General features: G+C 42.5%; 1 protein-coding gene across 1 annotated transcript in view; it reads left to right on the top strand.

Annotated features, from left to right (window-relative positions):
- oacyl (O-acyltransferase like) overlaps positions 1-27,867 on the top strand; it is a 71,202-nt gene that overhangs the window by 25,038 nt on the left and 18,297 nt on the right. Inside the window, exon 10 of the mRNA XM_043680107.2 lies at positions 26,252-26,417. Coding sequence (XP_043536042.2) covers positions 26,252-26,417 — 166 coding nt within the window. The remainder of the gene's footprint in view (positions 1-26,251; positions 26,418-27,867) is intronic.

Below are 27,867 nucleotides of genomic sequence, written 5' to 3'. Positions count from 1 at the left end.
CTCATCATCGCTTCCTTGTTAATCTTTAAGTTTGAAGTTTCACTGACTCTATACAGGAGTGGTGTGCCAGGGTTCCAAATGGGTCCCTGCCAGACAAGCCACTGAATTTATATCCGCAGTCCTCAATTAAAAAAAAAACAAATATCAGAATTAAATATTTGATAGGTGCATAAGTACTCTGGAGTCCTGATTCATCATCATGACCCTGAATCAATATTGCTGAAACCAATCATGTGCTTCATTCATTGTTCTTTGTAGAAGATTCATGTAAGCAAATTGACTGCCACATTACCATGAGACAATAAGATATAGGAGTAGAAGTAGGCCATTCAGCCCATCAAGTCTGCTCTGTCATTCAATGAGTTGGTCGCTAATCTGGTAATCCTCAACTCTACATAACAGTGCCAATAATTCAAAACTATATCATGAGATCATGAAAATCATTATATAAGTGCAGGTCTGTCTTCTAAATGTCTTATGCAACTCTTTCATTAAACTGGCCATTCCAAAGAATAGTCATACTGGATTCAAAATACTGACAGGTTCTGTCTCCTTCCCACATTTTTTCAATACTTTATGGTTTTTTATTTAAATCTCCAGCATTATTGGCTTTGACCCAGTCACACTGAAGGTTAGAATGATTTGGAGATGCTGGTGTTAGACTAGGGTGTACAAAATTAAAAATCACACAACCCTAGGTTATAGTCCAATAGGTTTATTGGAAGCACTAGCTTTCACCTGATGAAGGAGCTGCACTCCGAAAGCTAGTGTTTCCAAATAAACCCGTTGGACTATAACCTGGTGTTGTGTGATTTTTAACTTTGAAGGTTAGAAGAGGAACTTGCACTGCTGATTATTTGATGTTGTAGGATATTGAATTTGAACCAAATTTTTGAAGTATAATTACGTGTTTTATAAGAAATGCTGCAGCTAATTTGAACACAGTCATCTCAACTCCAGAACATTTTAAGAGGATAGTGTGCTTAATCACTATTGGACTTCATAAAGACTGGAAAGTGCTTTATAAATACATACATACTATTTACCATTGCTTTGCATACTTATAAGCATTTATTTGATAGATTTTTTTTGTTTCCAACTTGAAATGACTCAGAAACAACTATTGCAAATCTCATCACAACACATGACATAACCTTCTAATGACATATCTCCTTGATGCCATTCCTCACAAATTTGTTGCTACTCTTCTGAAAACTGGAGGCATGTGGCTGATTGCAAGTCCCATAGGAATACTAGTGGATATGTGTATCCTGAATCACTTGGAATATGTACTCTGCCTATTCTTTGACTAAAACATTGCAAAATTGGTGTGGAAGAAGCCATTATAGCCCTATTGTAGAGGGATTAGATTTGTAGCAACAGTAGCAGCGTTGTCACTCCTTGTTTGTCATTCAAACATTAAATAAACCTGAATGGCCTGTTTCTATGCTTTAACGTAATGTCACCATTTAGGAGCAATGAATGCTAGTGAGCTTAATGAATCAGATTATAGGGAAATATTATTACGAATCTACATACCTCAAAACCAAGGATATTGAATCAACAAATTTAAGCCAAATTTTCTTTTTGTTCAGCATTTGGTAGTCTGTTGTCTGGGCATTGATTTTAGCAACTCTAGACTTTCTTTTATCATGTGGTTGAGGCCATACTATCAGTTTGGGATCAAAACAGACTGGTTGACAAGAACTGCGTTCAGACTCTGTTCAAAATAACATGATTTATTGTACATTAATACTAAATATTGCAATACAAGCAGTTGTAGATATACGATGATCTAATTGTATAGTTACTTTGGGTAAGGAACTAATCTATTTTCTTTGTGTGTTCATGCCCATTTGCTCTAACAGCAGTTTCCCATTCTATAATGTTCTAGACTAGTGTAGTGTTTTTTGATGGAGTTTTGTCTTGTCTGTTCTATTTCTGCCCACACTGTGCTATTTGTGCTCAGTAGGTTACAACTCCATGACTTCATCAAAAAGTTAAATGAGTGAAACCATAACACAACAAAATGATAGCTAAGCCTCCCATTTCTCTTATGTCATGGGATGGCTGTGACAAAAAAGTTTTTTTTTTGGTAGTGTGTTTTTCAGAACACTATTCCAGTCATTGGGAAGTATCTAATTTTGCTAGGTTGACCTTTCGGTCTGCTCTTAAATGTGAATCAACTATGTAGGTCAATTGTTTTCTTTTTCCTTTTCAAACTGTTGAAATGGTAAGTTCGTTCCTTCATATTTTCTGCAGTTTGCCTCAGTTCTTTCCATAGACTATGTCTGCACCCTCCCCATGGTCTTTAGTCAGAAGCTCCTTGGATGCTGCCTGAACTGCTGTGCTCTTCCAGCACCACTAATCCAGATTATAGCCATTGCCAAGCTGTTTTGTTTCTCACTGTCATTGTATTGCCTCATGGAGATAATCTTTTACGTCAATTAACATTTTCCTTGTTTTCTGCTAAACTAGCTGCTTACAGGCTATTTAACCCATTGTCTTTTGTTCTGTGATTGGATTGTCTATTGATATGTTTCTTCAACTCTACATATTGACAAAGGGTCTACACCCTAGTCTCTTCACTTCAGAAATACTGACTAACCTGCCATCCAGAATTTTCTGTTCAAATTTCACATTTCTCTGCATTTTGTCTTTTACCTGTACTATCTGATATCTGCTGTGTATTAGATGATCCAATAATCAAGAAGGTTGATTCTTAATTGGCTTCTGGGCAATTTGGGAAGGACAATAAATGTTGGCACAGTCAACAATGCCCACATCCTGTGAATGAATTTTAAAAAAGACCAAGGGCAATATGATATTTTTGTTCAAATTTGTTATCAAACGTAAGTTCAGGGACTCTGAGTCTTAAATCTCACGAAACTCTTCAGTATCAATCGTAACATTTGTCCAACCTAATTAGATTAATCAGCTGTCACACCAAGGGTAAATTATTAGATGACACATCGATGCCAAGATTAAATCTATGTGCTCCATTTATGAAGAGGAAAGTTACATCCTAAAGCTCATCTCAGCTAGTAACTTACTGAATAGGAGAATATCCTGAAACTGTTTGCTAAGGAAAATTCTCTGTCAATTAGATGAGTTGTCTAAGATAATTTGTTCATAAATGTCTCAAAGATGATAATAGTTTGATTCAATGTAATAAGCTAGAGAATGTGCAACAGTCGAATGTCAGAAAAATGTTGCACCGATTTCAACGCACGTGTGTGATGATCGCCTGCATATAAAGGACACAACAGGAATCTTATTGTCAACCCCCATTAAGGTCAAATAAATGTGTTATGAAGCTTGTCTGCAGCATGCCAGGAACTAATGTTCCAAGTTTTAAAATGCCAGGGGGTTACCAACACTGGATCAGTGGTGCTGGAAGAGCACAGCAGTTCAGGCAGCATCCAACGAGCAAGGAAATCAACATTTCGGGCAAAAGCCCTTCATCAGGAATAAAGGCAGTGACCTTGAAGCGTGGAGAGATAAGCTAGGGGAGGGTGGGGGTGGGGAGAGAGTAGCATAGAGTACAATGGGTGAGTGGGGGAGGAGATGAAGGTGATAGGTCAGGGAGGAGAGGGTGGAGTGGATAGGTGGAAAAGGAGCTAGGCATGCCTGTCTCTTTGTTGGCTACGTAGAACAGTTCTGATCTTCCGTAATTACACCGGCACCACTCCCCACCTCTTCCTCCGCTACATTGATGACTACATTGGCCCTACCTCGTGCTCCAGCGAGGAGGTTGAGCAATTCATCAATTTCACCAACACATTCCACCCTGACCTTAAATTTACCTGGACCATCTCTGACACTTCCCTCCCCTTCCTGGACCTCTCCATCTCCATTAGTGACGACCAACTTGACACTGATATTTTTTACACACCCACCGACTCCCACAGCTACCTGGATTACACCTCTTCCCACCCTATCTCTTGCAAAAATGCCATCCCATATTCCCAATTCCTCCGCCTCTGCCGTATTTGCTCCCAGGAGGACCAGTTCCACCATAGAACACACCAGATGGCCTCCTTCTTTAGAGACCGCAATTTCCCTTCCCACGTGGTTAAAGATGCCCTCCAACGCATCTCGTCCACATCCTGCACCTCCACCCTCAGACCCCACCCCTCCAACCATAACAAGGACAGAACGCCCCTGGTGCTCACCTTCCACCCTACAAACCTTCACATTTCTGCCACCTCCAAACAGACCCCACCACCAGGGATATATTTCCCTCCCCACCCCTTTCCGCCTTCCGCAAAGACCGTTCCCTCTGTGACTACCTGGTCAGGTCCATGCCCCCCCTACGACCCACCCTCCCATCCTGGCACTTTCCCCTGCCACCACAGGAACTGTAAAACCTGTGCCCACAACTCCTCCCTCACCTTTATCCAAGGCCCTAAAGGAGCCTTCCACATCCATCAAAGTTTTACCTGCACATCCACTAATATCATTTATTGTATCCATTGCTCCCGATGCGGTCTCCTCTACATTGGGGAGACTGGGCGCCTCCTAGCAGAGCGCTTTAGGGAACATCTCCGAGACACCCGCACCAATCAACCACAACGCCCCGTGGCCCAACATTTCAACTCCCGCTCCCACTCTGCCGAGGACATGGAGGTCCTGGGCCTCCTTCACCGCCGCTCCCTCACCACCAGACGCCTGGAGGAAGAACGCCTCATCTGCAGCCTCGGAACACTTCAACCCCAGGACATCAATGTGGACTTCAACAGTTTCCTCATTTCCCCTTCCCCCACCTCATCCTTGTTTCAAACTTCCAGCTCAGCACTTTCCCTATGACTTGTCCGGACTTGTCCAACCTGCCTAGCTCCTTTTCCACCTATCCACTCCACCCTCTCCTCCCTGACCTATCACCTTCATCTCCTCCCCCACTCACCCATTGTACCCTATGCTACTCTCTCCCCACCCCCACCCTCCCCTAGCTTATCTCTCCACGCTTCAAGGTCACTGCCTTTATTCCTGATGAAGGGCTTTTGCCCGGAACGTTGATTTCCTTGCTCGTTGGATGCTGCCTGAACTGCTGTGCTCTTTCAGCACCACTGATCCAGAATCTGGTTTCCAGCATCTGCAGTCATTGTTCTTACCATCAGAAACTGACCACCTTATGGCAGTTGGATAAAGAGTGTGGAGCCAGCTGTGATTGCATGCATCAAATCTGCTCTCTAAATGGTTCATTGAGATAGAGGGGACTGAGAACTCAGTAAGGTGATCCTTTAGCCTTCTGCAGCTGGCAGGGAGAGTAGGCACCCAACTCTTTGATTATGAATGAGGTTGGCACCCATCCTGGTATTGTCAGGACAGAAGAACAGGAGGCAAGCTGCCAAAAACAGTTGAGTTGTCAGCTACTGGGAAGGAAAGCTTCAACTATCAATAGAGAGATGAGTGTCAGATTTCGGGCCCTTTGGGAATGCAGGAATCGAAAAACCCTGGGTGGTAGGAGATAATTTGAGGAAACAGGAAAGCAGGAAGGTAATGAGACTAAACCCAAGGATAGAACTAACCAGAGACAACAGAGAGCCTTTGCTGCAGGAATCTGTGATTCCAGGAAGATGATATCTGGCATTTCTGTCCTCTTTGCCAAAGACCTCATGCCTTGCAGCACTGATCTCCATATCCTGCCAGTAACAATCAAAGGTGACAGGATATGTTGTACTGTCTGGGAGTTATTTCTTCATAATCAGCCACTGATGTGAACATACTTACGTTTGCTGCCATTATATAAGAACAAGACTTCGGTAATGTATTGCTGAAGAATTCAATAGATTTTTCTTAGAGTTCCTGATTCCTTCATATATTATGATAACATGAACCCATGTGATTGGCCAGGCTAAGCAGTTTGGATGTAAGCTGTAGCATACTGCACTCAGCTCGTCAAACCCCAAATAGATTCAGCCACAGATGGAGTCTGAGACATTTAGTCTATCTGATCACATGACATGATTCAGTGATAATATCATCAGCATGTATTTTAAAGGTAAACAAAAAACTGAAAGAACTGTGGATGGTGGAAATCTCAAACAAAAACAGAAATTGCTGTAAAATCTCAGCAGGTCTGGCAGCATCTATGGAGAGAACTCAGAGTAATTGTTTGGGGTCCAGTGACCCTTCCTCAGAACAGTTCTGGAGAGATGTACATTATTCTTCATTACTGGTAGTTTATAACTTGGTTGTCTTGCTGCTGGTTGCTAGCGTCATCACACAATGAACATCAGTGGACTTTTCTTCCTCAATTTCTGTATGTGTGCTCGGTATATTATTCAGTGGTCTGAGCTGGTTCCTGTGCCTTTGCAGAATAGCACCATGATCAATAATGACTTTTTACATTCTGAGCTGGTATAAGCTTTTCGAAACGTTTGGTTGTATCATGGTATTTGACATTGGGTTTCCGACGTATGCCCTCTGTCTGATGCATTAGATTAGATTAGATTACTTACAGTGTGGAAACAGGCCCTTCGGCCCAACAAGTCCACACCGCCCCGCCGAAGCGCAACCCACCCATACCCCTACATTTATCCCTTACCTAACACTACGGGCTATTTAGCATGGCCAATTCACCTAACCTGCACATCTTTGGACTGTGGGAGGAAACCGGAGCACCCAGAGGAAACCCACGCAGACACGGGGAGAATGTGCAAACTCCACACAGTCAGTTGCCAGAGGCAGGAATTGAACCCGGATCTCTAGCGCTGTGAGGCAGCAGTGCTAACCACTGTGCCACCGTGCCGCCCACTGTGCCGCCCGTGGCATTGTTATGGTAGTTCACTATCTGCTCACTGGTGCTGTATCTGTTTCATTCCCCTCTGTCATTGAGGAAGACAGTCCTATGGCTCTTTCATTCCCACCACAATGGGTGTGCTTGAAACCTCATTAATGGCTTCAAAGCATACATCTGTGTATACTTGTCACCCTGCCACTGCTTGACCATTCATATCAATCAGGTTCAAGATTTCAGGAATTCAAGCTGAACTTGCAGTACAATATGACTGTGCCACTGCATGAAATTAATGGTCCATTAAATGCTGTGAGACAGTCTTTAGTATCTTTAGGGTCTTTTAGGGCCTTTAGGGTCATTTGTTCAAGTACATCTCTTTTAGTGACTAGTGTAATATGTTGGGACTAGCGCCTGTACTTATTCTTGAAATTATAGACCAGTTAGTCTGACCGCAGTGGTGGGAAACATGCTGGAGTCTATTATAAAGGATGAAATTACGACACATCTGGATAGTAGTAACAGGATAGGTCAGAGTCAGCGTGGATTTATGAAGGGGAAATCATGCTTCACTAATCTTCTGGAGTTTTTTGAGGATGTAACTCTGAAGATGGACGAGGGAGATCCAGTAGATGTAGTGTACCTGGACGTTCAGAAAGCTTTTGATAAAGTCCCACATAGGAGGTTAGTGAGCAAAATTAGGGCACATGGTATTGGGGGCAAAGTACTAACTTGGATCGAAAGTTGGTTGGCTGACAGGAAACAAAGAGTAGTGATAAACGGCTCCATTTTGGAATGGCAGGCAGTGACCAGTGGGGTACCGCAGGGATCAGTGCTGGCACCGCAGATTTTTACAATATATATTAATGATGTAGAAGATGGTATTAGTAATAACATTAGCAAATTTGCTGATGATACTAAGCTGGGTGACAGGGTGAAATGTGAGGAGGATTACAGGGTGACCTGGGCAGGTTAGGTGAGTGGTCAGATGCATGGCAGATGCAGTTTAATGTGGATAAATGTATGGTTATCCACTTTGGTGGCAAGAACAGGAAGGCAGATTAACCTAAATGGAATCAATTTAGGTAAAGGGGCAGTACAAAGAGATCTAGGTGCTCTTGTACACCAGTCAATGAAGCTAAGCATGCAGGTACAGCAGGTAGTGAAGAAGGCTAATAGCATGCTGGCCTTCATAACAAGAGGGATTGAGTATAGAAGCAAAGAGGTTCTTCTGCAACTGTACAGGGCCCTGGTGAGACCACACCTGGAGTATTGTGTGCAGTTCTGGTCTCCAAATTTGAAGAAAGACATTCTGGCTATCGAGGGAGTGCAGCGTAGGTTCACGAGGTCAATTCCTGGAATGGCGGGACTACCTTACGCTGAAAGACTGGAGCAACTGGGCTTGTTTACCCTTGAGTTTAGAAGACTGAGAGGGCATCTGATTGAGACATATAAGATTATTAAAGGATTGGACACTCTGGAGGCAGGAAACATGTTTCCGCTGATGGGTGAGTGCCGAACCAGATGACTCAGCTTAAAAATAGGCGGTAGACCATTTAGGACAGAGATGAGGAGAAACTTCTTCACCCAGAGAGTGGTGGCTGTGTGGAATGCTCTGCCCCAGAGGGCAGTGGAGGCCCAGTCTCTGGATTCATTTAAGAAAGAGTTGGATAGAGCTCTCAAGGATAGTGGATTCAAGGGTTATGGAGATAAGGCAGGAACAGGATACTGATTAAGGATGATCAGCCATGATCATATTGAATGGTGGTGCAGGCTCGAAGGGCAGAATGGCCTACTCCTGCATCTATTGTCTATTGTCTATTGTCTATTTCACGATGTGTCGATCTGACTTTCAGCAACACACGATGCTGATGGTTATTGACGTGTGTATAAGGTTGACACTATGAAAAGCTTAGTCATCTTCCAAAATGTACTTTTTACTTTATTGACTGAACTTAATTTATGTTTGTGCATATTTAAATACATCCCTTGGTGCCCGCATTGTGCTGTTGTTCTCACTTTTTTTATCCCTTGTGCCTTGTTGCAGTGTGATGATAATGTGGCTTTAAGATGTATATTTTGTCCTGGTTTATATTAAGAGACAAATTGAACAAAAGGTGTTAAGCAGTCTCCAGTAACATAAACAGTTGGTAAGGCCTTGGGTTATTTTTTAAAGTTGGAATAATGGAAGTAACCTGGATAGGTGTGGCCAATTCTAACAGACTAGGATTTCTTTTTTTAGCTTTTAGATTCAGCAGAAGCTGCTGGAGTCTCAAAGAAGTAGCTATTTTCCCCCCTCTCTCATTTATAACTAGAAGCTGGGGTTTCTCTTCCTACTGCAGGCATTGCCTGTGAGAAAATCTGATTTCTGAATTTGCCTTTTTGCCAAGGGATGTAGATGTATTTATGGAAGCTACTATATTAGAACTGTTAATTAGTAATTGTTATTGTATCTATTGTTCTGTTCAGTTTTCCAATAAAGTTAAGGTAGTCTTCAAAGTTTGTGAGAAGATTTGGAGCTCAGGTGCTCGTTGTTGTGGTTGTGTTCGCTGAGCTGGGAATTTGTGTTGCAGACTTTTCGTCCCCTGTCTAGGTGACATACTCAGTGCTTGGGAGCCTCCTGTGAAGCACTTCTGTGTTGTTTCCTCCGGCATTTGTAGTGGTTTGAATCTGCTGCTTCCGGTTGTCAGTTCCAGCTGTCCGCTGCAGTGGTCGGTATATTGGGTCCAGGTCGATGTGTTTGTTGATAGAATCTGTGGATGAGTGCCATGCCTCTAGGAATTCCCTGGCTGTTCTCTGTTTGGCTTGTCCTATAATAGTAGTGTTGTCCCAGTCGAATTCATGTTGCTTGTCATCTACATGTGTGGCTACTAAGGATAGCTGGTCGTGTCGTTTTGCGGCTAGTTGATGTTCATGGATACGAATCGTTAGCTGTCTTCATGTTTGTCCTATGTAGTGTTTTGTGCATGGGATTCTGTACACTACGTTGGTTTTGCTCATGCTGGGTATCAGGTCCTTTGTCCTGATGAGTTGTTGTCTGAGAGTGGCTGTTGGTTTGTGTGGTGTTATGAGTCCTAGTGGTCGTAGTAGTCTGGCTATCGGTTCAGAAATGTTCTTGATGTATGGTAACGTGGCTAGTCCTTTGGGTTGTGGCATGTCCTCATTCCGTTGTCTTTCCCTTAGGCACCTGTTGATGAAATTGCAGGGGTATCCGTTTTTGGCGAATACATTGTAGAGGTGTTCTTCTTCCTCTTTTTGCAGTTCTGGTGTGCTGCAGTGTGTTGTGGCCCTTTTGAATAGTGTCTTGATGCAACTTCTTGTGTGTGTGTTGGGGTGGTTGCTTTCGTAGTTCAGGACTTGGTCTGTGTGTGTGGCTTTCCTGTATACCTTTGTGGTGAATTCTCCGTTCGGTGTTCTCTGTACCATCACGTCTAGGAATGGGAGTTGGTTGTCATTTTCTTCCTCTCTAGTGAATCAGATTCCTGTGAGTCTGGCGTTGATGATCAACCAAATATATGAACAAATCAATGACACACCCATGGGCTCACCCATCTCTGGACTCATATCAGAAGCTGCAATGCAAAGATTAGAACAAACAGTCTTACCGCAAATTCAACCCAAACTCTGGGTCAGATATGTGGATGACACCTTTGTAATCATTAAAAACACAGAAATAGAAAACACACACCAGATCATCAAGGCTACTAAGGATAGCTGGTCGTGTCGTTTCGTGGCTAGTTGATGTAATGTAGTGTACAAAATACCATCTAATGTAGTGTACAAAATACCATGCAAGGACTGCACAAAACACTATATAGGACAAACAGGAAGACAGCTAACAATCCGCATACATGAACATCAACTAGCCATGAAACGACACAACCAGCTATCCTTAGTAGCCACACACGCAGACAACAAGCAACATGAATTCGACTGGGACAACACTACTATCATAGGGCAAGAGGAGAAAGTGAGGTCTGCAGATGCTGGAGATCAGAGCTGGAAATGTGTTGCTGGAAAAGCGCAGCAGGTCAGGCAGCATCCAGGAAACAGGAGAATCGACGTTTCGGGCATAAGCCCTTCTTCAGGAATGATAGGGCAAGCCAGACAGAGAACAGCCAGGGAATTCCTAGAGGCATGGCATTCATCCACAAACTCCATCAACAAACACATTGACCTGGACCCAATATACCAACCACTACAGCGGACAGCTGAAACTGACAACCGGAAGCAGCAGGGACAGACCACTATAAACACCGGAGGAAACATCAAAGAAGCGCTTCGCAGGAGGCTCCCAAGCACTGATGATGTCGCCTAGCCAGGGGACGAAACGTTTGCAACAAAAACTTCCAGCTTGGCGAACAGAACCACAACTTCTTAAAATATTTTTGACAGGGTCTGGTCTGGATCATAGCGCCAGGGTCTGGCTTGCTTTTGAAACCAGATTTTCTGAACATGTGTGCCCAATGACCTTTGATGTCACATACTTTGCAGATGTGAAACAATGCTGAGCAAGTCTGGATAGTTGTGAAAAACCACGTCTCTGACAGATGTTGTTGGTTTGATGCACTTGACTGACCTTAGCAACAGTGTCATCTATACCTAAAGCATGTAATTGATGCTGGCCAGTCTTATGGTTTCCTGTTGGTGTCCATTTCCAGTAAGACATCAACAGTATGGCTCTTTGCCTTGCCCAGAAGCTCTTACCTGACTTTTAATCATGTAGAAATGATTAGCAAATTGATTAATCTCTATGGAAGGTTTTCATTAGATCATAAAATCATTACAGTGCAGAAAGAGGCCATTTAACCTACCAAGTCCACACCTATCATCCAAAGAGTATCCAACACAGACATTTACCCTAACCCCGTAATCCCACATTTACCATGGCTTGCTCACCCAGTCTACACATCCTTGGATGTTATGGGCAATTTAGTATGGCCAATCCACCCGACTAGCACATCTTTGGACTGTGGGAGGAAACTGGAGCACCTGGAGGAAACCCATGCAGACACAGGAGAATGTGCCAACTCCTCACAGACAGTTGCCAGAGGCTGGAATCAAATCAGGACCCTGGTGCTGTGAGGCAGCAGTGCTAATCACTGAGCTACTGTGCCATTTTCTTCAAAGGAATCACACTCACTCCTTTGCTGCAGCATCTTACATCCAATTCATCAACAAGGCTCTTGTAGTTAAAAACGGAAAAACTGCAGATACTAGAAATCTGAAACAAAACAAAAATTGCTGGAAAAGCTCAGCAGGTCTGGCAGCATCTATGGAGAGAAATCAGAGTTAACATTTTGGTTCAGGCGACCCTTCTTCAGAGCTGATGTTTAGGCTTTTGTAGTTGTTGTCTGTATGACCTGGATTGAAGTCTGTTAATCTGGAAGTTGATTCGTAGCTTGAACTGGTCTTCAAACACTCTTCAGATCTTGTATGTATCTTTTTTTAAATCATCTCTTGGAAAGATTAAATGCAGTTAAGCTGTAAAACTCTTCCTTAATGATAGTAAAGAAGATGTTTAGAGGTCTCCTCTCAGGATCATATATTGCTTAATCTGTGAAAGAAAGCTACATATATTTTGCTTAAATTGTTGTAACTGAGTGAAGATGTCACTCACTGCTCAATCCGTAACCAAATGTTTGGCTTCTGTTTCTTCTTGAAGGCTTGCAGACATTTTTGTTGAAGTGGAATGCAGGGCTTGTTCACAGAATTATAGAACAGTGACTGCTCAGAATGAGGCCGTTTGAGCAATCAGCTCTGCACCAACTCTCGAAATTAGCATCATGACTTAATTCCATTGTCCTGCTTTTTCTCCCATTCCCTTGCGCACTGTTTCCATTCAAACAATCATCTACTGCATCCTTGAATAACTTAATTGTACTTCTTCCACCATGTTTTCGTGCATCACATTCCATACCTGACCACACATTGTGTGAAAACATTTTTCTCACATCATATTTACTTCTTTTACAAATCACTTAACATCTGTGCCTTCTAGCTATTGGTCCTTTTATGAATGGGAACAGTTTCTCCCTGTTTGTTCTGTTCAGCTCCTTTAAGATTTTAAAACATTCAATCATATCTTCTCTGAGCTTCCTTTTCACTGAGGAGATCATAACTGAATTTTCTCATCTCTCGAACCATTCTCGTAAACCTCTTCTTGACTCTCCCCTGTGTTTTCAAATAATTCCTGTAGTGTGGTGCCCAGGTCTGTACTCAGTACTCAATACTCAGCTATACACAAGACCAGCTGAGGTCGAACACGTGTCTTATACAAGTTCAGCATCACATCCTTGCTCTTATATTCTATGTCACTGTAAATAAAGTCTAGGATTCGGTATACGTTGTTGTTGTCTGTCCATGTTACTTCGACCAAAAATGCATCATACAGTCATAGAACATAGAAAAGTAGAGCACAGAACAGGCCTTCGGCCCACAATGTTGTGCCGAGGATTATTCCTAATCAAAAATAAAATAACCTAACTTACGCACCCCTCAATTCACTGCTATCCATGTGCACGTCCAGCAGTCGCTTAAATGTCCCTAATAACTCTGTTTCCACCACCACTGCTGGCAAAGCACTTTATGCATTCACATCACATTAAGAATCTGCCTCTGATATCTCCTCTATACCTTCCTCCTAATATCTTAAAACTATGACCCCTCATGCCAGTCAATCCTGCCCTGGGGAAGTCTCTGGCTATCGACTCTATCAATATCTCTCATTACCGATCTTCCTCCTTCTCTCCAGAGAGAAACGTCTAAGCTTAGTCAACCTCTCTACATAAGACAAGCCCTCCAGTCCAGGCAGCATCCTGGTAAACTTCCTTTGTACCCTCTCCAAAGCCTCCGTATCTTTTCTATAATAGGATGACCATAACTGGACACAATATTCCAAGTGTGGTCTCACCAGGGACTTGTAGCAAAACCTTGCAGCTCTTAAACTCGATCCCCCTGTTAATGAAAGCCAAAACACCATATGCTTTCTTAACAACCCTCTCCACTTGGGTGGCAACTTTGGGGGATCTATGCACTTGAACACCAACTGTTCCTCCATAACTGCCAAGAATCCTGCCTTTAATCGTTTATTCAGCTTTCAAGTTCGACGTTCCAAAGTGCCTCACTTCGCATTTATCCAGGTTGAACGCCATCTGCCATTTCTCAGCCCAGCTCTGCATCCTGTCTATGTTGCGCTGCAGCCTGCAATAGCCCTCGATACTATCAACGGTACCTCCAATCTTCGTGTCATTAGCAAATTTTCTAACCCACCCCTCAACCTCCTCATCCAAGTCATTTATAAAAACTACAAAGAGCAGAGGCCCAAGAACAGAGCCCTGAGGGACACCACTCACCACTGACCTCCAGGCAGAATACTTTCCATCTACAACCACTCTCTGCTTTCTGTCCGCCAACCAATTCTGAATCCAGACAGCTAAATCTCCTATATCTCATACCTCCTAACTTTATGAATGAGCCTACCGTGGGGAACCCTTGCTGAAGTCAACATACACCATATCTACTTCTCGATCTTCGTCAACCTGCCTCGTCACCTCCTCAAAGAACTCAATAAGATTTGTGAGGTATGATCTGCCCCTCACAAAGCCATGCTGACTGCCTTTAATCATGCTATGCTTTTCCAAGTAGTCATAAATCCTATCCCTCAGAATTCTTTCCAAAACCTTGCTGACCACAGCTGTAAGACTGACTGGTCTGTAATTGCCAGGGATTTCCCTATTCCCCTTCTTGAAAAGAGGAACAACATTCACCTCCTTCCAATCCTCCAGTACGACTCCCGTGGACAGTGAGGAAGCAAAGATCTTCGCCAGCAGCTTAGCAACCTCCATTCTCGCTTCCTGGAGCAGCCTGGGATAAATTTGGTCTGGCCCTGAGGACTTTTCAATCTTAATGTTTGCCAAATTTTTGTGCACATCAACTTCATTAATCTTGATCTGGTCAAGCCTGTTTCCCTGCTCCTCAAAATTCTCATTCACAACAAGTCCCTTTCCTTCATGAAAACCGAAGCAAAAGACTCATTTAGGGCTTTCCCTATCTGCACTCCACGCACAAGTTCCCTACATTATCCCTGACTGGCCCTACCTTCTCCCTGATCATTCTCTTATTCCTTATGTATGAGTAAAATACCTTTGGGTTCTCCCTAATCCTTCCTGCCAAGCCTTTCTTGTGCTCCCTCCTGGTTCTCCTCAGTCCATTTCTGAGCTCTTTTCTAGCAATCCTGTAATCCTGTCAAGTTGTGCTAGACCGTGGCTTCCCCAGCTTACATAAGCTGCCTTCTTCCTTTTGACGAGAAGTTCCTCTGTTCTCGTCATCCAAGGCTCCTTACTCTTAACCCTTCTTGCCTGTCTCAGAGGAACAAATTTATGCATCACTCGCAACAACTGCTCCTTAAACAGTCTCCACATGTTTGTTGTGCCCTTTCTGTGGAACAATTGCTTCCAATCTATACTTCCCAACCCCTGTCTCATAGTGTCATAATTTTCTTTTCCCCAATTAAATATCTTATCATGGTAACTGCTCCTTTCCCTCTCCATGGCTATGGTAAATGTGAGGCAGTTTGGTCACTCACCAAAGTGTTCTCCCACCGTGAGATCTGACACCTGTCCTGGCTCATTGCCGAGCACCAAATCCAAAATGGCCTCTCCCCTCATCAGCGTGTCTACATACTGATTAAGGAAACCCTCCTGAACACACTGACAAAAATGGCTCCGTCCAACCCATCTGCACTAAGAAGGTTCCAGTCAATATTGGGAAAATTGAAGTCACCCATAACAACAACCCTGCTATATGTGCACTTTTCCAAAATCTGCTGGCCTATGAGTTCTTCAATCTGCCTGCTGCTATTAGGGTGTCTGTAGAAAACCCCCAATGAGGTGGTTGCTCCTTTGCTGTTCCTAACTTCCACCCATACTGACTCCGTAGATAAATCTTCCTTGACAACCTTCATTTCTGTAGCTGTGATGCACTGTGATGCAGTTATAGAGTCATACAGACCCTTGTCTACAAGGGATCTTACCAATTTTTATCGATGCACTACAGAAAGCCTTCTTCATGATGCATCAGAACTTGGTATAACAACTGCTCTTTCAATGACTGTACTACAGAGAATCATGAATACAGCCCAACTCACCCATGCTGACAAGACATCCCAATCTGACCTCATCCCATTTGCTAGCATTTGGCTCATATCCCTCTAAACCCTTCCTATTCATATACTCATCCAGATGCCTTTTAAATGTTGCAATTATACCAACCTCTACCACTTCCTCTAGCAGCTCATTCCATGCATGCACCAGCCTCTGCGTGAAAAAGATACCTCTTAGGTCTGTTTTAAATCTTTCCTCTCTTACTTTGACCTGATGCCCTCTATGTTTAGAGTCCCCCACACTAGGTGAAAGACTTTGGCTATTCATCCTGTCCATACCCCTCTATATGGTTGCTTCCCTCAGCCTCCAACCCTCCAGGAAAAATAGTCCCAGTCCTTTCAGCCTATCCCCATACCATTACAATTCTCTGCATTGAAAGCAATTTGCCATCTAACTGCCCACTTCCCCCTTCCATCTGTCCATATCCTTTTCAATTCCACATTGTTGAATTGATGCATTTCATGATGCATGCGAACTCTGTTTAAGAACTGCTCTTCCCATGACTGTGCAAAACTACAGAGAATCATGAATACAGCCAAATCCATCACGCAAACCAGTCTTCCATCCATTGACTTCATCTATATTTCCCACTTCCTCAGGAAAGCAACCAACATAAACAAAGACCTCTCCCACCCCAGATATAGTCTCTTCTACCCTTTTCCGTCAGGCAGAAGAAATCAAAGTTTGAATGAACGCATGAACAGATTCAAAAATAGTTTCTTCCCCAGTGTTGTCAGACCTTTGAACGGACCTCTCAAATGTTCTCTCTTGCTGCACCCGCTCTGTGGCTGTAATACGATGTTCTGTTCAGCTACCCTGATGCACTTCGTACAGTATGATCTGCCTGTATAGCATCCAAAGCAATATTTTTCACTGCATCTTAGTACATGTGACAACCATCAGTTAATCACCTGCATGCCTTGAAATTATTCCCACATACCATGATGTGGATCATTACTATATAGCAGGAAGAGCAAGGGTCCTAATACCCATGCCAGTGAAACACCATTACAAGCCTTTCTTCAGCCCTAAAATATCCATTATCAATTACTATTTGAACTCTATCTTTCAATAATTTTGTGTTCACATCACTGCTACACATTTCATAACATAAGCTATAACCTTTCTCATAGCAGCTGCTGTTTACTCCTCTTTATTATTCTTTAGCTATTCTTTATGTTTGTTTTTCCTTCTCTTGCTTCTATTTTACAATACTTTGCAGTGTTGTAGCCTCTTTATTGAGCGCTGTTGCTTTTAGAACAGTGTCTTTAATAAATAAAGTCCTTGGAGAAGCAGGTGTCAGCCACTAGAGGGGTTTCACATGAATGAAGGAGTGATGAGCTTTGATAGGGAGGTCACTGTGTTTAAACTGATGGCACCCTTTGACTGCTCATTTTAATTTTAGATTGTAAATAAAAAATGTCTGGCTGCTAAAGTAACTCCAAAGAGGCTGGTATCACTTCACCAAGTCATCCCTTGTTTAAATGTGGATAGTCCTTGTCACTAATCCAGCTCTCAGAGCCAAGTCTCAGAGTGAACAGTACCTCTGACACTCCTGTTTATATATTTTTATATTTTTTATATTCTTTTCCCCCACTCTACTGCCTAACTGCGGTACAGCTTATATTTTCCCCAGCCCCCATGTTGTGTGTGTGCAGGTGTGAGACACAGTGTAAGACATCAAGTGTATGAACCTATATTCAGTTTCCACCACCAGGAAGAAAGAAAACACCAGGTCGCCAGTGACAAGCAGTGCCCTTCACATCAAAGGGCAATGCTGCGTGATCAAACAGTGAAGGGGAGGGCAGGGGTTAAATCAAAATAGAGTTGGAGGAGGAAATAAAACGCTCCATTTGCGGTGCAAACCTCTCTCTGTAAATCTCGAGGTTATTGGTAGACATTGTGTCCTCCTTCTCCAGAGACACCAGGACACAGACATAACCATGGAAGAGGGCAGGCAATTGGCCATAACAACCCCCTTCACAGATACTCCTGTTTATATCTGTCAGCCAGAGCTCCCTGATTTGATCATGTTAACAGGCACCAATCAGGGAATTCGTAGTCTATGAGGTCCACCTCGCTGACCTCATTAAACTCAATACATCCTTTCCCCTCTGAGTCTGAGTACATAGACAAGTTCTTTTTGTTTTGTAGCTCCTTCTGGAACATTTTAACACTGGATGAGTTCTTCCAACTGTGATGGCACTATGACTTTAAGAGGTTTTTTTTATGCAGAAAGGCTGAGACAGACGTGGGAAGTGGGCTGCTCAAAGCCAATAAAGTAAATAGTTTGTGAGGCCTTGGGTTTTTTAAAAAGTTGGAACAATGGAAGCAGCCTGAATGGGTGAGGTCAAGCTCCCACAGAGCCGAAAGTTTTAGTTTTAGCTTTCTGCAGTGGCTGGGTCTTGAAGCTGGGCATCGAAGCTTTTATTCCTCTGTCTGTTACAGCTAGAAGCTGGGATTCTCTTCCTGCTGTTAGAATTGCAGGTGAGACAATTATTTTACTGAATTTGCTTTTGCTAAGAATGTGTTTATGGGATGTAACTGTATTGGAACAGTTAATTAGGGTGTTTTGCTTAAAGTTGGTAGTTTGACAAATTGAATTGCATCTGAAAGAGTCGAGACTATCTTTTTTAATATAGTTTGAGGGGGTTTGGTCTGATCCATAACATAATTCTGCCTCTGATACTGGCCGGGATGTCTCAAGAAGAAAGCATTCTCCTCTTCAGGCATCAAAAACATCGAGATAGCGACATCTGCTATGTCCATCTCAGATTCTGAGGTATCGTCAACGCTTGATGGAGGGAGAGAACCCACGGGTTTCAGAACAGTTGGAAAGACTGCTCCTACACCGTTCGCTTTCATATGGTCCACGTGCTTATTCCCAAACTTTACACATCACTGGAGCTGACCTCGCATCGATCATCTAGGAGAAAGTGAGGACTGCAGATGCTGGAGATTAGAGTTGAAGAGTCTGGTGCTGAAAAAGCACAGCCGGTCAGGCAGCACCTGAGGACCAGGAGAGTCAACAGTTCGAGCATAACCCTTTCATGAGGAATGAGGTCATTTCTAGCACCACGCTCTTCGACTCACATCGATCATGCCTTCACCCATCCCTGTGAAGTAAACGGTCTCTCTCACTTAGCAGAATCTTGTATCAAATTTGATGTTGCTGATGTTGTTTCACCCTTCCCTCCACCCCCCCACCCCCCCTTCCACCCCTTCGCACCCACTCCACCCCACCCTCCAACACCCAGGGCCAGGAAGATCAGATTTCAACTGGTGTGGATACTTCTCCCTATTCACAATCTTGCTGGAGCTATCCCTGTAGTTGCATGAGGTGTGGTCCCATAATCAAATAGAAACCAGGACAGTTTGGTACCGAATGAAGCTGTAGGCTCTTTCTTTAAGCCTGCCTTCAAAGTTTGGATTGCTCTTTCTGCTGGACCACTGGATTATAGAAGGTATGAAGCTGTCCTTATATATTGAATGCAATTTGCCTTTAGGAAATACTCAGATTCCCTGCTGATAAATGTTATCTGTGACCAACACTTCTGGGAGTCCATGTACTGCAAAAGGTGCACATAGTTTTCCTACCATTGTTCCTGTGTTTGACGAATGAAGTCTATGCATATCAAGTCCCTTTAAGTGGGCATACACAATGACTAAGCACATTGAGCCAATGAAAGGACCTGGATAGTCGACGTGTAACAGGGTTTACAAGGCCATTCCCATGAATGTGGGATAGCTGCTGGTAGTAAGTTTTGCCCTTGTTAGCACTCTGGGTATTGCCCCACTAATGTGGCTATGTCTGCATCCACTCCTGGCCAATTGACATAACCTCTTGCCAACATCTTCATTTTGGAACCCCTGGTGGAGTTCAGCCAATATCTGGTGGTGACCTTTGCTTGGGACAAACAATGTAGTTCCCCATAATAATATGCCATCTCAATTGGGATCTGGTCTCTTGAAGTCCAACTTCTGATGGTGACGCCTCTTTGGTTTCCCCCGTCATGACCAGCTGTTTCAGTTTTGCCAGGACCAGACCTTTCTGCATCCAAAGTCTGATATTGTCAGCTGTGACTGGAAGTGTATCCAGTAAATGTAAAGCTATTAAAGACTGTTCCAATGGCGGTGATGTACCTACTAGCAGGAAGTGACTCAATGCATCCTGGATGATATTCCAATTGTAATTATATGCAATTCATGTTCAAGTCCATTGCTGAATTTGGCCTGAAGCTACGGGAGACACTGAGGAGAAAGTGAGGTCTGCAAATGCTGGAGATCAGAGCTGGAAATGTGTTGCTGGAAAAGCGCAGCAGGTCAGGCAGCATCCAGGGAACAGGAGAATTGACGTTTCGGGCATAAGCCCTTCTTCCTTGTTTAAGGAGACCTGTCAGGGGTTTGTGGTCCGTTATTATAAATTTACATCCATAAAGGTATTGATGGAACTTCTTGACTCAAAATATGAACACCAAACCTTCCTTTTCTATCTGGGCACCTTTTCACTCTGCACTAGCCACAAAGTCTGGATGCATACACTATTGGGCATTCATATCCATGGGGCTACTTACAAGCTAATACCATCCAATGGCATACAAGGAGGAATTGTATGTCAATACCAGATCAAAGTTGGGATCATAGTGTGCCAACACCTTAGAGGATGATAGCTGTTTCCTTACTTTCCTGGAAGCTATGTCTTGGCTACATGACCAATTCAAAGGCTGACCCTTTAAGACTTGATGCAAAAGTGCCAGGATGGAGGCCAGGTTATACATGAACTTTCCATAATGATTCACCAGACCAAGAAAAGACATAAGTTCCGGTATTGATGTGGGAACTGGGGCACCTTTGATTGCCCTCGCTTTATCTTCCAACGGGTGTAACCTGATCTTGTCAACTCTGTAGCCCAAGTAGGTCACTTGGGGTGACTTGAACACACATTTTTCCCTTCTAAGGTGTACATCCACCTAAGAGAAATGTCCAAGGACTATGTCCAAGCACTCTCAGTGCTCCTTATTGGTCTTCCCTGTTATTAGCATATTATCTAAGTGGCAATCTGGGGTAGACCCCATAAAATGTTATCCATCGTCTGCTGAAAAATTGCACAGACTGATGATACCCCAAATGGCATTGTTGATATTGGTACAAACCCTTATGGGTATTAATTGCAGCATAAATCTGAGAATCCTCATCTGACTGCATTTACATTTATGCATGGCTCATAGGGTGGCATGGTGGCACTACTACCTCACAGTGCCAGGGATCCACGTTCGATTCCAGCCTCAGGTGACTGTCTGTGTAGAGTTTGCACATTCTCCTGTAAAGGTTCCCCAGTATACATTCTCTGTCTAGCTGAGGTCTTGCAAATTTAAGTGTTGGAGTCCAGAGTTCTTTTAAAGAAAGAGAGAGGTAGAGTATCGACTGAATCATAATTTGGAGATGCCGGTGTTGGACTGGGGTGTGGGTTTCCTCTGGGTACTCTGATTTCCTCCCACAATCCAAAGATGTGCAGGTTAGGTGAATTGGCAGTATTAAATTGCCCATCGTGTTCAGATTTATATAGGTTAAGTATATTAGTCAGGGGTAAATGTAGAGTAATAGGGTAGGGGTACAGGTCTGCTGTGGGTTATTCTTCGGAGTGTTGGTGTTGACTTGTTGGGCCAAAGGACCTGTTTCCACACTGTAGGGATTCTGTGATGGTGATTCTATGTTCAGCTTTGCGAAGGACAGTCCCCTGCCAGCTTTGTGTATAAATCCACTATGCGAGGGATTGGGCATTTATCCAGCTGCGAAAAGCTGTTTACTGTTTGTTCAAATTCCCACACAGAGCCAAACCAACTCATTGGGCTTCATAATCAATACGACTGATGCTGCCCATTATGCAAACTGGACGGTTTGACGACTTCTTACTTTTCCAGACTGCTGATTTTCGTCTCTACTTTTACCTGTAAGGCCCACTGGATGGGGAATTGTGGAATTGTGGAATTGCTTCTCAGTCAACATGCAAGGTGGCCTTTCTCCTTTGATATTCCCTAGACATTCCTAAAATTCTTCTGGGTATTTAATTAAGATTTCACTGAGGTAGCCATGTTCTATTCAAAAATAATGAACCAATCCAGGTGAATCTTTCTCAACAAATTTGCCCCATCAAGCTTGAGCCTGGGCCTTTTACTACAGTTAGTGGTAACTGAACCAGGTGCTTCTGATAAGAGTTCGGAACTGAAGTTATACCCTTAATCTGTAAAGGTTCCCCAGTATACATTCTCTGTCTAGCTGAGGTCTTGCAAACTTAAGGGTTGGAGTCCAGAGTTTTTTTAAAGAAAGAGAGAGGTAGAGTATCAACTGAATCATAATTTGGAGATGCCGGTGTTGGACTGGGGTGTACAAAGTTTTTGACTGAGTCATAGAATCACTACAGTGTGGAAACAGGCCCTTCGGCCCAACAAGTCCACACCAACCCTCCGAAGAGTAACCCACCCAGACCCATTCTCCTACCCTATTTCTCTACATTTACCCCTGACTAATGCACCTCATCTGCTCATCCCTGAATACTATGTGCAATATAGCTGGTTAATTCACCTAACTTGCACATCTTTGGACTGTGGGAGGAAACCAGAGCACCCGGAGAAAACCCACGCAGACACAGAGAGAATGTGCAAACTCCATGCAGACAGTCGCCTGAATTGAACCTGGGTGCCTGGCGCTGTGAGGCAAAAGTGCTAACCACTGAGCTACTGTGCCACCTCTGACTGCTTCAGAACAGATCTGTATAATTTTCTTGAACTTTATGTGAAAAGAAGGTAAGTCTGTCTCCAGATTGTTTAATTTATGGATCAGTACTCACACAAACTGGTTGCTGTTAGTTTTCTGAATGTTTTGAGATCCCACTCTGTGATCTTCAGTGAAGTTTCCTAGGTCTGCAAACAAGATCTCGGAGTCTTTTATAAGCAGGGATTGTTGCTTAGCACCACACTATCATAATGTGATATAATATGGTATATTTGGAGTTGTTTCTTCATAAACAGCCAATATTTATAACTGAGATCTGCCTTGCCTTTTACATTTATTGATTCTGATTATGATAATCCATCACATAAGAACAAGGCAAGGGTAATATAATGCTAAAGTATTCAACAGATATTTATTCCAGCTCCTGGAATCTCAGGCACTTGAATGTCTGCACCAAAACCAAGAAATGTGGGGGATGTAATCTGTAACAATTTCCATCAGAGTGTCATGCTGAAGGGGGACTTAGTAAGATGAGTAATCATGAACAGGCCTGTACTGCATTCTAGATGTGAGACATAATATGACAAAGGTAAGAGAGAAAAGGGAGAGGTGATGAAAGGCAGTGGTACTGAACAGAGATGTCTCTGCTGCACGACACTGTACCCTCTTTCTGCCTCTTTCCAAGAGAAGGACCTCTCCTCTCTTTTTCCTGACTCCAGCATTAGATCCAGGTTAGCTTTGAAGAAGTGAGGCTCTCCCTTCGCTATGGTAACAGGCCTCCAGCCCCTCTCACTGGGCACCTCACTTACCTCAGATGAAGTGGAAGACTTTAGCACTTTCTACAGGTGTCTGCCTCAGGAATGGCTGCTGTGGGAATTCCAAACCAATATGACCCATTTTCTCTTCCCTTCCCATTGGTGTAGTAGACAGGAAACTCCACAATTAAAGGCTCACTCCAGCAAAAATCTCAACTTCAATAAATTCTCCCAATTGGACACAGGTTTCCAATCCGAAAACAAATCTCGGTCCCGTTATTTCTGGGATGTGGGTGTCACTGGCTGACCAGTATTTATTGACAGTTCCTAATTCAAAAGGTAGTGGTGAGCTGACTTCTTGAACTGCTGCAGCCCACCTGCTGTGGGTTGGCCCACAATGCCATTGGGTAAGGAATCCAGGATTTTGACCCGGCAACAGTGAAAGAACGGCGATATATTTACCTGCCTTTATAGCAAACATGTCCTCTAAGTTGACTTCAGAAATTTTGACTTCAGAAAACAAAGTATTTCTGAATTCTAGTACTCCCCTTAATCTTTGCTGCACTGAGTTTTGTTATCTACAAACTTTGAGCATACTCTCTGTACATTTAAATTCTGGTTGTTAATATATATCAAACTGAGCAGTGGTTGTATCAACTTCAGGGACTGCCCTGTATATTTTGTTATCATCTGAAATACAACCTTTCACCATTCCTCACAGCTTCTATTCCTTAGTTAATCTTGGAGTCAGTCTGTTACTCTGTCTTGAGTTCCACGAGCTTCACATTTCTTGTACTCTATTTATGTGACAATGTATCAAATGTTGTTTTGTCTGACAAATCAGATAAATTTAATCACCCATCTCAGTTACTTCATCAAAGACCTCAAGCAATTTAATCAAACACAACTTGTTTTTAACAAAAAAAGGCTGTAAATCAGAAACAAAAACAGAAATTGCTGGAAAATCTCAGCAGGTCTGGCAGCATCTGTGGCAAGAAAGCAGAGTTAATATTTCTGGTCCAGTGACCCTTCTTCAGCCCTCTTTTTAACAAATCCTGGCTGTCATTTATTCATTAACACATTTTTCCAATGAACAATGAATCTTATCTCAGATTGCTCTCTTTAAATGTTTCCCAGTCACCAACATTAGGCTGACTGTTTTGTAGGTACTTTTTTCCTTTCCTCCTTACCTCCACACTACCGCCGAACTGCTGTAGTGCTTATTTTCCCCCAGCATCCATAATGTGTGTGTGCAGGTGTAGGACACAGTGAAAAACAACAGATGCTTAAATCTTTATTTGTATTCCACCACCAGGAAGAAAGGAAACACCCAAATGGCCAGTGACAAGCAATGCCCTTCAGTTGCTATTTTCCTTCCCTCTCCTCTTGTTAGCTGTCATCCATTCCTTTCCTACCCATATCTAAGGAGCATTGATGTACTTTGTCTTTGTTTCATTGTGCAGTGATTGGAACCAGCTAGATCTCATTGACTACAAGATCTTTGATCAGAGTTGTTAGCTCTTGCTGACCAATATAAATAAGGGATGAGCAATGCACTCTGTGAAGGGGGCTGCTTGTCACTGGCTACCCTTGTGTTTCCTTTCTTCCTGGTGGTGGAAAAAAGAATAAAGAATAAAGATTTGTACACACCTGTGATTTTTCACTATGTCTCACACCTGCACACGCACAACATGGGTGCTGGGGAAAATATAAGTTAGGCGATAGTGTGGGGGTAAAAAAATACAGAAGAAAATAAAACAAGAGTCTCCTCAGTTTAAAAATATATAAATAAGGGATTTAGAATCACCTCAGTTGAGGGGATTGACTCTGAGCTAGATGGCTACAACCAGTATACTGTGCACAAGCAAATAAAAGGTGACTTGGTGACTGGATACCAGCCTCTGTGCAGTTACAGAGTCATCATTGTTTCAAACTTGGCAATGACTGATCTTTCAGACCTTAAGAGGTGAAAAGTTATCTCAAGGTCTGCTTCTGGAACTTCCGAAAAAAAAAACCTGACATTACAGCCCATTAATTTCTGAATGTGTTTTAATATGGAAAAACTATATTCTTGTGCATTTGCTAATTTTTGTGGAAGTAAGTAGCAGTGAATTCAAAGGAAAGGACACTTTTATCTAATCTGTTTCTACACTTTTCCTAAAATTAGCAAATGTTAGAAAATATGCCCCAAAGTGAGTCAGATCAAAAAAAAGCAACATAATCTAAAATTAGTGCTATTAATTAAAAAAATTATAATAATGGTACATTATAAGAATAGGCACTGACAGGAGTAGGTACAATTGTCAGCATTAATCAATATGTATTGTGAAGCTGTTTCATTTGTGGCTGGCATATTGAAGATTTTATAATTGGAGTGAATGCTATGTCAGATCTGAGACACAAATTGTTGCTTCAGGAAAGGGGTTTCACTCTCCTGTGTTATTTTGTGTGAATGGTTACTAGTCATACTGGTAGAATTGCTTCGTTCCAAACTGTGAAGGGACCATTTGCAGCATGTCTGTGCAATGGAAAATACATGCCAGATGAAATTGTGAATTGGGTGACACCTCATAAATTTGTCATTAATCTGTCATTTGCATTATGCCTCTGTCCTGGGAGTTGAATTCTTTGATTTGACATTTGAAATATCTGATTACCCAACTGCAGAGTAGAAATTTATTTGTCGAAGTTTCTTATATTTGTTCTGAATATCAGGAGAGAGAGAGATCTAATTATTCGCTTCATCACTTTTCTATAGCTTCACTGTTACAGTGAAAAAAAGATACATTTTATAGGATCTGTTGATCTATCAGAAATAAAATAAAACTAAATTGTTAAACATTCTCTTCCTTTATTTTCAGAATTCTGCCACTATATATATACATGATGTGCTTATATGTTGGAATGTATTCACTTATTCCCTGGAAGTCTTTTGGAGAAAATGCAAAATCCCAGTTGGATAACTGCAAGAGATCTTGGTGGACAAACATGTTGTTTCTTAACAACTTTGTTATGATTGAGCAACGTGTAGGTTCAGTCTCTATAGAAATGTAGACAGTTTCTTATTTGCATATCTTTTAATGCATACATCTTGGGTTTCCATTATTCTTCAAGTCAAATTAATTATGTTGTATCTGTGATGCAATATTAAATTAGTTCAGAGCTATAATTATTGGGAAAGATAATGGCCTCTATTTGTATCCACTTGGTGAGTGGCAGAGAGTTGGGGAATAGTTAAAATTGGAAAAAAAACAGTTTACAATCCTAATTACATGCTGCCATTTTAGAGAAACTGGTTTTATCATATTTAAATTGAACTTCTGTGATGTTACTGATGCTCCAAATTTAATCAACAAATGACTTGCAGGTTTTCTAGGGCCTGGAAAATCTGGAAAGCAAAAAAGAATGGTCATCTGCCAGCTCCAACAGGTCACTGTATTTTAAAGCATACTTATACATCAGGAACTGCAGATGTCATAGAACCACATAAACTAGGAGCATGTCATTCAGCTCTGCTGTGCCATTTGATAAGATCATGGCTGATCCTGTAACCCAATGCCATAGTCCTGCTTTCTCCCAAATTCCTCAGTGTCTTTAAATCTAAAAATGTATCCATTTTTGTTTTGAATATGTTCAACGGCTTGGTCTCCATTTGCAGTATAGAATTCCCAGATTCACTACCTTTTTGAGTGAAGAATTCTGTTTCTCATCCCAATGCTAAATGGCCTACTGTGTATGCTGAAACTTGGACCCTTGGCTCCAGAATCCCCAACTAGAGAAAACAATTTGCCTTCATCTAATCTGTCCAGTGCTGTTAGAATGTTATGCATTTCAATCAGATCCCCCTTTGAACCTTCTAAACTCCAGTGAAAATAGTGGAATCAAGCTCTCCTTATAGGAGAGTCTTGCCATCCCTGGTATCAACCTCGTGAACTTCCACTACAGTCCCTCAATGTCAAGTGCACCTTTTCTTTCATAGGAAGACCAAAATTGCATGCAATCTTCCAGGTGTGGTCTCACCAAGGCCCCTAAAATGTCCCCTTCTCCCAAAATGACTGAGGTGACCACACCTCACCACACCGTAACCACTGATCTACTGCCTTCTAAACACCCTCACCTTGGCCTCTCTTTGTCCCTTACTTCTGGGTTTGATCACCCACCTTTCCCATTCCTGAAATCTAGGTTCCATTCTTAACAGCCTCTTGTCAAGTTGACTAATGACTGAACAGGAGATTTTATTTTATTCAGCAATTACTTTATGATGCCATCAGTGCTGGATGCTCCATGAGCTGCAGTGCAACCCTGGATTGTCCCCAATCCCTGATAGGTATTAGGGCCAATCATTCAATGTATTGTTAGAATGAACATGGGGTATGTAGAAGACTAGAACATTAGATTGTAAGTGTATCAATGCCCCAGTTTTAATGGTCACCAACAATACTCATGAGGAAGCTGTCCATAAAAGTTTAGCAAATGC

Source organism: Chiloscyllium plagiosum, unplaced genomic scaffold (assembly GCF_037043375.1).
Source record: "Chiloscyllium plagiosum isolate Xiang-an unplaced genomic scaffold, Cpla_swu_hap1 HiC_scaffold_1, whole genome shotgun sequence".
Taxonomy (NCBI): Eukaryota; Metazoa; Chordata; class Chondrichthyes; order Orectolobiformes; family Hemiscylliidae; genus Chiloscyllium; species Chiloscyllium plagiosum.
This window is presented reverse-complemented; position numbering and strand designations above follow the sequence as displayed.